Source organism: Podarcis pityusensis (assembly GCF_964106645.2).
Source record: "Podarcis pityusensis genome assembly, chromosome: 13".
In the NCBI taxonomy this organism is placed as follows: Eukaryota; Metazoa; Chordata; class Lepidosauria; order Squamata; family Lacertidae; genus Podarcis; species Podarcis pityusensis.
Window position 1 is genome coordinate 9200271 of NC_138038.1, and position 14323 is coordinate 9214593.

Below are 14323 nucleotides of genomic sequence, written 5' to 3' on the forward strand. Positions count from 1 at the left end.
ATAATTAAATACAATATACTCCCACAGAGACTACCTTACACTGCGTTTAAAACCAAAATCACATTTGGATAAAAACTGTTTCTCAGGCGGCTAGTCCTAGTCTTTACAACCCTGTACCTTCTTCCAGAAGGCAGAAGCTGAAAGAGATCATTTCCGGGGTGCGAACTATCCTGCACTATCTCTGCAGCTTTCTTATGACACCTGGAAGCATAGATTTGATCCAGAGTGGGAAGAGTGCACCCAATTATTCCCTCCGCAGTCTTTACAACCCTGGACAGCATTGTTTTTTCCCCTGACTGTGCAACTCCCAAACCACACACAGAGACCATAAGTTAATACTCTCTCAACAGTACAATGGTAAAATGGCATCAAGAGGTCCTTTGAGACCTTTGAGATGCTCAAAAACCGAGGTTTCACTGCATGTCTTTTCCTGTTTTGACCTACATATCTCCTTCCCCAATTCTTTAAGCATGCTGGAGCAACTCCAGAAAGTTGTCTGTTAAGTCTGATTATGAAGATAGTTTTGCCTGTTTGTACAACATGAAGCGTAAGGGACGCGGGTGGCGCTGTGGGTAAAACCTCAGTGCCTAGGACTTGCTGATCGTAAGGTCGGCGGTTCGAATCCCCGCGGCGGGGTGAGCTCCTGTCGTTTGGTCCCAGTTCCTGCCCACCTAGCAGTTCGAAAGCACCCTTAAGTGCAAGTAGATAAATAGGTACCGCTTTATAGCGGGAAGGTAAACGGCGTTTCCGTGTGCTGCGCTGGTGCTGGCTAACCAGTTGCAGCTTCGTCACGTTGGCCACGTGACCCGGAAGTGTCTTCGGACAGCGACGGCTCCCGGCCTCTTGAGCGAGATGAGCGCGCAACCCTAGAGTCGGACACGACTGGCCCGTACGGGCAGGGATACCTTTACCTTTACCTTTACAACATGAAGCAGCTGTGTGAAGTTGTGGCTTGGATACAGAATTTGAACACACTGCTACTGAATAATGGAGCCTCTCAGAATGTGGCCTGACGAAAGGAGCCCTTGACGGAAGCATCCCAAACACCTCACCACAAGACAAGGTTAAAATGTAATTTGGGAGGAAAACAACAGAAGTGCCCAAGCAAACACACACAAAGCAGGGAGTGCCAGCAGTGACTGGAAGGATGTTTGGTTCTTTTAAAAGTGCAACCACAGGGAAGTGTGTGGCAGTAACAAGAGTCTATTGTAGTTTATTCCCCTTGGGTTTTTCATGTTCCCATCCAAACGGAAAGCTACACTATAGCTGTAGGTTATGAGAAAGCTAGAGCAATAATTCGCCAATGAATTTGGGATGTGGAACTGCAATGCCACGTGAGCGAGATGAATAAACACCTAGCAATAAAAGATAATGGGAGAGGATTTACCCCAGCAAATTATTTGTCAAAATTACAAATACAGTGGTACCTCGGGTTAAGTACTTAATTCATTCCGGAGGTCCGTTCTTAACCTGAAACTGCTCTTAACCTGAAGCACCACTTTAGCTAATGGGGCCTCCTTGCTGCCGCCGGGCCGCCGGAGCACGATTTATGTTCTTATCCTGAAGCAAAGTTCTTAACCTGAGGTACTATTTCTGGGTTAGCGGAGTCTATAACCTGAAGCGTATGTAACCTGAAGCGTATGTAACCTGAGGTACCACTGTACCCAAATACAGACGGTCATTTACCCTCGCTGCCATCTGCCTTATTGCAGGGCAGATTCGAGGGTAAACCATACGTTGAACGAGTCTGCCCCTGCGGCTATATCTGTATTGTCTCTGTTACACCCAATTGCAATTCAATGTATTCCTGTTGTGTTTTATGATTTTCCTGATATTGTAAGTGAGTCTGTGACTGTAATAATAAAATTCATTCATGTTCCCATCAAGTTCTGTAGGGCAAAAGCCTCGCTTCTTGACACTGGGCCTCATCCTGAATTCTTTCCTCATCCATAGAATCATAGAATCATAGAGTTGGAAGAGACCACAAGGGCCATCGAGTCCAACCCCCTGCCAAGCAGGAAACACCATCAGAGCACTCCTGACATATGGTTGTCAAGCCTCTGCTTAAAGACCTCCAAAGAAGGAGACTCCACCACACTCCTTGGCAGCAAATTCCACTGTCGAACAGCTCTTACGGTCAGGAAGTTCTTCCTAATGTTTAGGTGGAATCTTCTTTCTTGTAGTTTGGATCCATTGCTCCGTGTCCGCTTCTCTGGAGCAGCAGAAAACAACCTTTCTCCCTCCTCTATGTGACATCCTTTTATATATTTGAACATGGCTATCATATCACCCCTTAACCTCCTCTTCTCCAGGCTAAACATGCCCAGCTCTCTTAGCCGTTCCTCATAAGGCATCGTTTCCAGGCCTTTGACCATTTTGGTTGCCCTCCTCTGGACACGTTCCAGTTTGTCAATATCCTTCTTGAACTGTGGTGCCCAGAACTGGACACAGTACTCCAGGTGAGGTCTGACCAGAGCAGAATACAGTGGCACTATTACTTCCCTTGATCTAGATGCTATACTCCTATTGATGCAGCCCAGAATTGCATTGGCTTTTTTAGCTGCCGCGTCACACTGTTGGCTCATGTCAAGTTTGTGGTCAACCAAGACTCCTAGATCCTTTTCACATGTACTGCTCTCAAGCCAGGTGTCCCCCATCTTGTATTTGTGCCTCTCATTTTTTTTGCCCAAGTGCAATACTTTACATTTCTCCCTGTTAAAATTCATCTTGTTTGTTTTGGCCCAGTTCTCTAATCTGTCAAGGTCGTTTTGAAGTGTGATCCTGTCCTCTGGGGTGTTAGCCACCCCTCCCAATTTGGTGTCATCTGCAAATTTGATCAGGATGCCCTTGAGTCCATCATCCAAGTCGTTGATAAAGATGTTGAATCCACAGCAGATCCACAGCAGTTATTAACCGACATCAGAAGCTCTGTCCATTTCAGCTTCCAAGTCCCTGCCCTGTGATCTATTAAAACATGCATCTTTAAAACCCACATTGCTCTCTTGTCTGAAGCCCAAATTATGCTTGGCACAGGGCCAGTTTAAGCTGGCCAGTATGGGCACACTATTTCTGAAGACCAGCAATGCCCACAGAGGTTTTATCACTGTTCCAACTTCTCTGTTGTCTGGTAGGTTCCCTATTTCTCTCAAGCCAAGGAACCATTTCATCATCTCTTAAAAAGTGTTTACTAGTTAACGCTTTAAAACTCAAATGCCCACATTTCCACGTGCAAACCGTGATCTATAATGGAATCTGAAAGGCAGAGAGAGGCTGGTTTGCAGCTGTTGTGTCACCTTTGACTAAATGTCCCCTACATTTGAAATGGAATTTATGGAGACAGCTGGTTCTTGTGCAAAGAGCAGCTGCAGCCAAACCGTTTTCCATGGCCTGAGAGGTGACAAAGGTGTTCTACAAACCGTTAAACAAGCACCAAGTTTACAGAGACAGAAGTGCAGCTCATTATTCCATATACAGTGGTACCTCTGGTTATGAACTTAATTCGTTCCAGAGGTCCATGCTCAACCTGAGGTGCCACTTTAGCTAATGGGGCCACCGCCACACGATTTCTGTTCTCATCCTGAGGTAAAGTTCTTAACCCGAGGTACTACTTCTGGGTTAGCGGAGTCTGTAACCCGAAGTGTTTGTAATCCGAGGTGTTTGTCACCCGAGGTACCACTGTAATACTCAACTCTCTGTATGTATAACTCCCAGTTGATCCAATTCCATCACCCGTTAGGAGTCTGACAGATTTGAGCAAGACATTTATGTTTTGTTTTGTTTTTTTATGAATTTTATTAGTATTTTCCACACAACAACATGAAAAATATTGAAAAATAACAATACACAACACACAAAACCCAACATTCGATAAACTAAAAAAGCAACAACAACTAAAAAAAAACAACAAATCCATATATTACTTATTAATAATAAATACAGTGGTGCCTCGCAAGACGAAATTAATTCGTTCCGCGAGTTTTTTCGTCTAGCGAATTTTTCGTCTTGCGAAGCACGGTGTCGGGAAAGTTTTGGAAAAGCTTCAAAAATCACCAAAGTCTTCAAAAACCTCAAAAAAGGCTACCACACCGCGTTCTATGAGTTGCTCCTCGAAGTCAAGTCGCAACTGTATTAACGGTGTTAAGAAAAAGGAAACAAACTTGCAAGACGTTTTCGTCTTGCGAAGCAAGCCCATAGGGAAATTCGTCTTGCGAAGCAGCTCAAAACACGCAAAACCCTTTCGTCTAGCGAGTTTTTCGTCTTGCGAGGCATTCGTCTTGCGGGGCACCACTGTACTAAAACAAAACAAAACATTGACTTCCACCAATCCCACAGCACCTCCTTTATGTCTCATTGTGTCTTCCTGTTTTCCTTATCTCTATCCTAACATCTAGATATAAATCCCTCTTTCTTATCCTTTCACTTCACAAGGTTATTCCAGACTCAGCCAGATTTCTGTCTTCAAACCTTGACTTTTGAGGTATTCATTTAGGCACTCCCATTCTTTTTTTACTTCACGTTTTGGTTTTTGTCTTATTATGTCTGTCAGTTTGGCTAATTCTAAGTATTCTGAAAGCTTACACAACCACTCCCCCCTAGTGGGTAACTGATTCCCTTTCCAATACTTAGCCACCCGGATTCTTGCTGCAGACGTTGCGTATAAGAAAAATTTAGTTTTGTCTTTTGGAATATCTTCATTTAAAATTGCTAAAAGCAATGTCTCTGGCCTTTTACTATATGATATTCTTAATATTTTCTTTTATTTTTTCATGGTTGAGCAAGACGTTTGTAACGTAAAGTGTTTGCCTGCCTGCCTGTGTGAATAGCAGTACATCACAAATGCATTACATCTTAGCCTGCCCCAGAGATCATTTGGGAAGTCCAAGCAAACAACTTTGGCAGCCTAGGGGCCAAACCCCCAACACAGTTTCATTTGGCTCCTCGTGATCCTATAGCCAATGAAATGATTGTCCACAGATTCACCGGTACGGAATATGTGTGTAGAGGTGGGAGGGAGTGTGGATGGGGAGCCCCTTCTTCCAATAGTTCCACTTTCTGCTTGTGATATCTCATGAATATTTTGCTCCTTTATAAACTGCGCTTTATAAATGCATGGTGCAATGTTATGAGCAGTGGTGCACAGATACCTAGTATTGCATAAACAGTATAAACCATGGAGTGCTGAGACTGGATCATGAATAATGTGCTGCTGCCACTGTTGGCTGGTATATTGTGTTCCGTATAAGTTGAGGTGTGTTTAGGAGTGGAGGATGGTTGCGGATTAACATACAGTGGTACCTTGGTTCTCAAATGCCTTGGTTCCCAAACGCCAAAATCCCAGAAGTAGGTGTTCCGGTTTGCGAACATTTTTCAGAAGCCAAACATCTGATGCGGCTGTCGGCTATTGTTCCCGGGGCACCTGCACCAATCAAAAGCTGCGCCTTGGTTTTCAAACAATTCGGAAGGCAAATGGACTTCCGGAATGGATTAAGTTTGGTGCTTTTGTTTTTGCTATTTATTTTGCGTTTTTGTTTTTGAAGTTGTTTCGGTTTATTTGTTTTTGTTGACTGTGTGGAACCCAGTTCAGTTATTGATTGATTGATTAATTTGATTGTGTGACTGTGGAAATGGATAAAAGCCTCCCATCCAAACAATGACTATCATCAGTGGAGGTAAGAAAAAATAATAATTTTAATTTTTACCATCTATAAATACTGTCTTATTTATTTTATCATACAGTACATTGATTATTGCTTTCATTTTATGGATCGATGGTCTCATTAGATAGTACAACTCTGTTAGGATATTTCCGTTCCACCTTAAAAGGGAGCAGGCTTTGTGAGTCAGAGTCTGCGTATTTCCTGTTTCCACAGGATGTTTATGTTTTATATTGCTTTCGTTTCTCTCTCTGTGTGTCTGGAGGCACTGATGCAGGCAGTCATGTTTTTCTTTGTTCTGACCAACGCTGAATAAACTTGTAAATAATGCTCTCCTGCGTGCAACTTCTGCTGTGCATTATCTGCTGATAAAGAGTGTGCATCGGCTCTAGAATGTTCTGGAGCTCATGTCGCTAATTGCTGATACTGCGTGTCTACGGGAGATCGATGGATCGTCCGGCAGCCGGCTTGGGGGCCATGATGGACTTTATCTCCCTGGCAGTATCCCAACAAACTCATGTTAAATTGCTGTTTTAGGGGTTGTTTTTAAAAGTCTGGAACGGATTAATCCGTTTTCCATTACTTTCAATGGGAAAGCGTGCCTTGGTTTTGGAACGCTTTGGTTTTGGAATGGACTGCCAGAACAGATTAAGTTTGAGAACCAAGGCAAGGTACCACTGTACTAAAATGTCTTGGGCAAAGCCTGCCCAAGGCTAATGTTTCTTCTGTTCTGTTTCAGAAGGTTCGCTGGTCAGATTTTTACAAAGCAGGATGTACAATGCAATCCATGCCTGCATTTATTAACAATCTTTAAAGATACTCAGTTGAAATTATTGCACAGGGAACTTATTGCTTTTCTTCTTGTAGCAGCAACATAGCAAAAAATGGCGAAAGATTGGATCGTCTACTTTATCACACAACAGTATGGACAATTGCTTTATCTGAGAAACTAGCTCCTGCCCTGAACGATGCAGCTGATATGAATGATTTTGCTAGAACATTGCATCCCTTTATAAAGTATTCAAATGAGCACCCTGATGGCTGGCACCCACCAACTATGTATATAGATTTATGGGGAAAGTTGTTGTATACAGTATATGGGAAAATTTGCTGTTTAAGAGGGGGGAAACCAGTTGTTTAGATAATGTTATGCTTATATCCTGTTATAAAATTGAAAAGGTAAGATTGGGAGGGTATTGTGGTATTTTACCAGTAAGAGACAAATTGCACTCCCACCCACCCCAATGGCTACAAATGAGTCTGCTTCCTTGTTTATTTATTTATTTATTTATTTATTCATTCATTCATTTCATTTCATTATTTCATTTCATTTCTATACCGCGTTATATTTTTAAGAAAAATCACAAAGCAGTTTGCAGAATATTAAAACACCAATCAAACAATATGAAGAAAGTCAAATATAGAGTATACAGTCAAAGCAACATAATTAACAGAAAACTAAAACGTTATCTTAAAGATTTCAAAATAAAACATTACAAAGGAGGTCAGCTCCAGAATACACATTTAACACTGTGACGTTAACATATATGAGAGAGTGCTGGAGGGGAAATTGTTAAATAGGTTGCTCAGACAGGACCCAGGGGGTGGAGTCAGTGGGTGTATAAAACTAGTTCTGGGAGGAGTTTGTTGGGAGTTGTTAGTGGGCAGTTGGTTGGTTTTAGTGGGTTGGCTGGTAGGGAAAGGCAGTTGGAGAAGCAGTTGGTAATAGAGAGACAGTTAGGGCAGTGGGTTCTTGAGTGTGGGGAGGTAGAAGAGATAGAGAGAGGAAAATAAGACTAAGAAAGTAAAGAGCAACAACTTTTGGAATGCTGTAAAAGTTTTGTTTGTGTCTGAAACAAAATACACTCTTCTTTATTAATTGAAAAGCTGACTGAGACTGAAGTGATTTTACCAGGGAGGACCTGGTTGGTGGCAGCGGATTAGTGGTGTATGGGTCAATAGTCCGTGAGACGACCGGGGGCTCCGTACGAACGCCACAAACACAAACCAAGTTAACAACAACAACAAAACTTACACATTTTTTAGACACCATTGTTAAGTGAAGTCAAATATAAAATGCACATTGAAAACAGCATAATTAACAAGAGAATAACATATTATCGTAATCATGGCAGGGCTGCTTGGCAGGCACCAAAAGGTGGGGCAAAAGAATCCAGTAGTTGGGGTTTGTTGTCAGGCATAGAGATGTCCCTCTGGTCTCACCAGGAACCTCTCTTCCAGCCTCACGCACCTGGTCTGCCACACCTGCTTTAAGCGCCACGAGAAGCTCCAGCGCTGCGGTCAGTGCAAGTTTGCCCATTACTGTGACCGAACCTGCCAGAAGGACGCCTGGGCGAACCACAAGAACGAGTGCTCTGCCATCAAGCGGCATGGGAAAGCGGCCAACGAAAACATCAGGTGCGTGAATAGGCTGGTCGGCAACGAATGTGTGTAATTAATTGCTCAAGGGCTATTAATAATAATAATAATAATTTTTATTTATACCCCGCCCTCCCCAGCCAAGGCTCAGGGCGGCTAACAAGCAATAATAAAAACAAGTTGAACGAATACAACTTAGAAACAAGATTAAAAGACAACATTAAAACATTGAAACATTAAAATGCAACCTCATCACAGGGGAGAAAGGAAAAAGAAAGAGGGGGAGGGGATCAAACTGGCTCCAAGCCAAAGGCCAGGTGGAACAACTCTGTCTTACAGGCCCTGCGGAAAGAAATCAGATCCCACAGGGCCCTGGTCTCATGAGACAGAGCGTTCCACCAGGCCGGAGCCAGTGTTGAAAAGGCCCTGGCTCTGGTTGAAGCCAACTAACTTCCTTAGGGCCCGGGACCACTAGGGTGTTGCTATTTATGGACCTTGAGGCTCTCCGTGGGGCATACAAAACGTAGGTACGAGGGTCCTAGGCCGTGAAGGGCTTTAAAGGTCAAAAGCAGCACCTTAAATCTGACCCTGTACTCCACCGGGAGCCAGTGCAGCTGGAAAAGCACTGGGTGAATATGCTCCCATGGCAGAGACCCCGTGAGGAGCCTCGCTGCAGCATTCTGCACCCGCTGGAGTTTCTGGGACAGCTTCAAGGGCAGCCCCACGTAGAGCGAATTACATTAGTCAAGCCTGGAGGTGACCGTCACATGGATCACTGTGGCCAGGTCAGGGTGGGAAAGGTAAGGGACCAACTGCTTGATGTGGCGAAAGTGGAAAAATGTCGCCTCGGCTGTTGCTGTAACCTGTGCCTCCATGGAAAGGGAGGCGTCAAGGATTACACCCAAACTCTTAACGGAAGGCAATGGCACTAATTGGGCCCCTGCAAGAGAAGGGAGTTGGTCCCTCATCCCCATGCCATCCCGACCCAGCCATAGGACCTCTGTCTTCGAAGGATTTAGTTTCAATCGGCTCCCACGAAACCATCCAGCCACAGCTTCCAAGCATCTGGTCAGTGTGTTCGGGGCCGAGTCGGTGTGGCCATCCATCAGCAGATAGAGCTGAGTGTCATCAGCATATTGGTGACAACCCAGCCCAAAGCTCCGGATAATCTGGGCAAGGGGGCGCATAAAGATGTTAAACAGCAACGGGGAGAGAATTGCGCCCTGTGGCACTCCACACACCAAGGAGTGGCGCGACGACATTTCCCTCCCTAGTGCCACCCTCTGTCCCCGACCAGAGATAAAAGAGCACAGCCAGTTACGGGCTATGCCCTGTATCCCCACATCTGCGAGGCAGTAACATTATCCTCACCCATGGATTTGTGCTCACGCAGGTTTAGCCATGGACAAACAGAGGAAAAACACAATGGGGCACAATCTTGTCCAAACCTTACCTGTACAACGCTGCCAATCATTGTAGACCAGGGGTTGGCAATGTGAGGCCCATGGGCCGGATGCGGCCCACGAAGACCATTTTACCAGCCTACAAGCTGCCCCCAAACTGAGCCGCCTGCTTGGCGAGTCCCCTGTGCACTGCGACCAGCACAGCATGGCCCGGAGACTCATCAAGTGGCGCCGGAAATGGTGTCTGCACATGTGCAGATACCAGAAATCACGTCTGCACATGTCCAGATGACAAAAATTGCTTCTGCGCAGGCGCAATTTTCGGCACCTGGGCATGCGCAGAAGCGATTTCCGGTGCCACGGACATGCGCAGATGCAATTTCTAGCATTGCACTGCGCCAGTCCAGCCCACGGACGATCTCCGTGGGAGTGATCCAGCCCATGGCCGGTAAACCTTGCAGACCCCTGTAGACAGCATTAGGCCAGCTGGACCAATCAGCTGGACTGATTCACTATGAGATGACTTCCTATGTCCCTATAACCACCCCATGGATTTCCAACTTGGAAATCCCTATGGGTGCATCTACTTCTTTCCCCAAAACTCATAACCTTCTGGAAATACTACTAGACTTCTAACCACAAGGTTTCTCCTTGAAGGATCTCGGTCTGGGCCACAAGGACTGAAGTGAAGCATTTAACAAGTCTTCTGCTCCTTGTGCTCTGTCCAGGGTCCTGAAATATCTGTCTAGGCTGCTTGGCGTCTTGTTCTTCCTACCCAACCCATGAGCGCGGTCTCTCCACAACATGCAATGAGTACTGGTGACAGTAGGATCAGTATTAAGAACTATCACTTGTTAAACAGCTTTTCAAACATCTGCAGGGGACCCAGATGTTTTCAGGGGTAGATCTGGTATAGTCCCACAACCTGATGAGAACGAACAGAGATCTGTGTTCTGCATGTGATGTGGCAATTTTTAAAAATATTTCAAGATGCTGTTTATTTTTATTTCTTTATTTAGAAGAATTTATAAACCGCTTACGGGAGGGGGGTTATTGGTTTGTTTTCCCTTTCCCTTTTGTTTTATTATGCATTTTGTGTTTCCATTTTGTGTTTTTATGTTGCGAACTGTCCCATGATCTTCAGATGAAGGGCGGTATACAAATTTAATAAATAAATAAATAAACAGTAAGCAGTGTACACAAAAACATGATCATGGTGCACTGACTCTAGAACACCTTCTCAAGGCAAGCCTGCCTGGTTCCAAGCCTGCTGTATTTTGGGCACCAGTTGAAGACTTTTAAAAATTAGCCCAATTATTCTAAATATTGCCATTATTCATATTTAAATATTGCTTAACGGCTGCTGCTCTATTATGTTTTATATAATATATTATATTATTATATTATATATATATATTATATATATTATATAACTTATTTATAAGCCTCTCTGAGAGCTCTTTAGGCTAAAGCAACGGCATATAAATGCCTAAAATAACAATTGCTAATCAAGGACAGTTTGCCCTAATTTCTATTGTGGGCACAATGATTTTAAATTATGTTTGCCACATAACCAGATACCGTATTTTTTGCTCTATAAGACTCTTTTTCCCTCCTAAAAAGTAAGGGGAAATGTGTGTGCATCTTATGGAGCGAATGCAGGCTGCGCAGCTATCACAGAAGCAAGAACAGCAAGAGGAATTGCTGCTTTCGCTGCGCAGTGATCCCTCTTGTTGTTCTGGCTTCTGAGATTCAGAATACTTTTTTTTTTGTTTTCCTCCTCCAAAAACTAGGTGCGTCTTATGGTCTGGTGTGTCTTATAGAGCGAAAAATACGGTATTTCCTTCTGGAGGCAAATGACATCAGTAAAAAGAAGGTGGGGAATGTCTTATTTTTCCACTGTCCACCAGTTATTATTATTTTTAACTCCTGTAATTAAATAATAATAATAATTTAGAAACCTCTGCTAACATTAAATCTTGAAACAAGAAGATACTGTATCTCAAGATGTTAAGAGGAAGATATCTTAAGCTACCGTCAGGAATTTGCACTTGTTCTCTATCAGGTTCAGCCACTGTGGGGTTCCTTTATCAACTTGTCCTATTTATAGAAGTGGCTAAAAATACTCCATTGTGATACAGGAGACGGGAAGGTATTGTGAGCTGTAATGGAAAGTATGCTTCAGGCTATGGAGTTAGTGCTTCTGGAAGGTTGCCAGCTGTGACTGTGTTTGTAGCAGGAGGGAAATACCAGCATGAATTTTCCATTCTCAAATGCACAGAGTGAAAATCTGCTTTTTTTAGCAAGACCAAACCAAGAAGGTCTTCCTTTCTATACTGTTAATCTGATGATCCAGTCAACATCGGTGAACACAATGCCAAACCCTGGTCGATGCATTAACACTCACTGGATCCCAGTCAAAGTTCGGTTTTGTTCAGTAGCAACCCCAGAGCTACAGGGAATAAAAGCTTACAAATACCAAGACAAACCACAAGCTACTGAACATAACTGAAATAATTTAAATGTAAATTATTTACCGTATTTTTCGCTCTATAAGACGCACCAGACCATAAGACGCACCTAGTTTTTGGAGGAGGAAAACAAGAAAAAAAAAATATTCTGAATCCCAGAAGCCAGAACAGCAAGAGGGATCGCTGCGCAGTGAAAGCAGCGATCCCTCTTGCTGTTCTGGCTTCTGGGATAGCTGTGCAGCCTGCATTCGCTCCATAAGACGCACACACATTTCCCCTTACTTTTTAGGAGGGAAAAAGTGAGTCTTATAGAGCAAAAAATACGGTATACCTCACCATATCTGGCTGGGTCGTCCAAGCCACTCTAGGTGGCTTCCCACACATATAAAAACATAAGGGCTGCCTTCAGATGTTTTGTTCTTTATCTCCTTGACATCTGATGGGTTTATTGCTATACACAGCTGAATTGAAATGGAAAATGGAAATGCTATGGAATGTAGAATGTACAGTGGTTCCTCAGGTTAAGAACTTAATTCGTTCTGGAGGTTCGTTCTTAAGCTAAAACTGTTCTTAACCTGAGGCACCACTTTAGCTAATGGGGCCTCCTGCTGCCGCCACACAATTTTTGTTCTCATCCTGAAGCAAAGTTCTTAACCCGAGGGACTATTTCTGGGTTAGTGGAGTCTGTAACCTGAAGCGTCTGTAACCTGAAGCGTCTGTAACCCGAGGTACCACTGTATACAGAAAATGGAAAATGGAATATATATAGCAATTAATACAAAATCAGGCAAGATATTATCAAATGATTATCAATTGAGTATGGTCTACATATGGATTAACAAATGGAATGGAATGACAAAGCAATAGGTCAAAGCCAGGGGTCAGCAACCTTTTTCAGCCGTGGCCTGTCCCATGTGGTGGACCAGACTATATTTTGGGAAAAAAATATGAACAAATTCCTATGTCCCACAAATAACCCAGAGATGCATTTTAAATTAAAGGACACATTCTACTCATCTAAAAACATGCTGATTCCTAGACAGTCCTAGGGCTGGATTGAGAACGCGATTGTAGCTGTGAGAGACAGAATAACAACAGGAAAACCCCCAGAAGACAAAAGTCAGAGATTCTGTCTCTCACAGCTACAATAAACCTACCATTAAAATTACGGACTGGTCATTTCTTCGTCAGAGGGCAAATGGGCAAATTTAGCAGGGGATCAAATACTTATTTCCCTCACTGTATGTTCAAGCAGAGAGAGCCCGCCCCCATTACGCCACCGTCGCAGGGGAGAGCAATGACGACCTCTCACCGTACGGCCAAAGCCTCCCCTAAACACAACCCCTTTAACGGGGATCCCTGGTATTGCTGCCGCAAAGAGGAGGGGGGTGGGTCACCGCTGCACGCCCCCCCCCATTCAGGGAAGATAGACTAAAGGGTTCCACCCAAGGCCTGATACCGCCAAAGTTGTGACTTTTTGCTACGGGAAAGGCAAACCTGCCAATGCAGGAGAATTCCTTTCCAGCCCTTCAACAGCGACCTTGACGTAGCAGCGCCCGCGTACCAGCGGAGAAAAGGTTAACCTGCAAAAGAAGTCTTAACTGAGGGTGGGTAGGGTGGGAGAAGCTCTGGAGCCAACTGACGATTCCCAGGTAAGGTCCTCCCCCTATTGTGTGGGCAGGTAGTCCCTCCCCCTACCTGGCCTGATCACCTTGGCAACGCCTCCCCAGGCGGGATTGGGCAACTGGCTGAGGTAGGTGGAGACCTCCAGGTATCCCAACTGGGGGAAGGCGAAGCCAAGCCTGTGCTAATGGTGCCACATAGGGTCCAGGGGGCTGCGTGCAACCATGCAAAGGGTGCCCCCCATTTAATGTGGGGAGCGGTTACTGTAACTCCTTAAGGCCCAGTGGTTAAATGCACATTTTTGACCTACTAGGTTGGCTGCCCGAATCTTGTGGAGAATAGAGAAAGAAGGAGGAGGCCTGACAGAGGGATGCTTGGTTTCCATTGACAACCTACAGAACCACGTGGATCACTTTGGAGACGAAGAGAAGAAGGAGATGAGGATCGACCTGGAGAGCTTCTTGGAGTTCTGGCCACCTGACAACAAGCAATTTGGCATGACGTACATCTCTCACATATTGGGTGTGGTATGTCTGCCTAGTGACCCAAGCCTGGACGAATAAAGGAAAAGCTACAGTAGTTAGATTGTGCTGCTCATCCCATCATTTAGTGCCACCTTATGTAGGCATAAGGGCCTCTGTTGGAGCTTTTGCGTGTGCTGATTCAGGTTATACAACAGAAGGGCTCTAATGTGGGTTTTGTGTGGTTCTCAAGACCCCAGCTGACTAACCTTGCTTCAGATTTTGGAGTACTTGTAAGGCAAGAAAACCAGGCTTCCTTGTCCTCCTAGGTC

At 44.3% G+C, this 14323-nt stretch overlaps 1 protein-coding gene across 2 annotated transcripts in view; it reads left to right on the plus strand.

The window, feature by feature from the left end:
* Positions 1-14323, plus strand: part of SMYD1 (SET and MYND domain containing 1) — a 51325-nt gene that overhangs the window by 12880 nt on the left and 24122 nt on the right. For both annotated transcript variants that reach the window (XM_080976852.1, XM_080976853.1), the window contains exons 2-3: positions 7896-8072; positions 13844-14057. In XM_080976852.1, coding sequence (XP_080832978.1) covers positions 7896-8072; positions 13844-14057 — 391 coding nt within the window. The remainder of the gene's footprint in view (positions 1-7895; positions 8073-13843; positions 14058-14323) is intronic.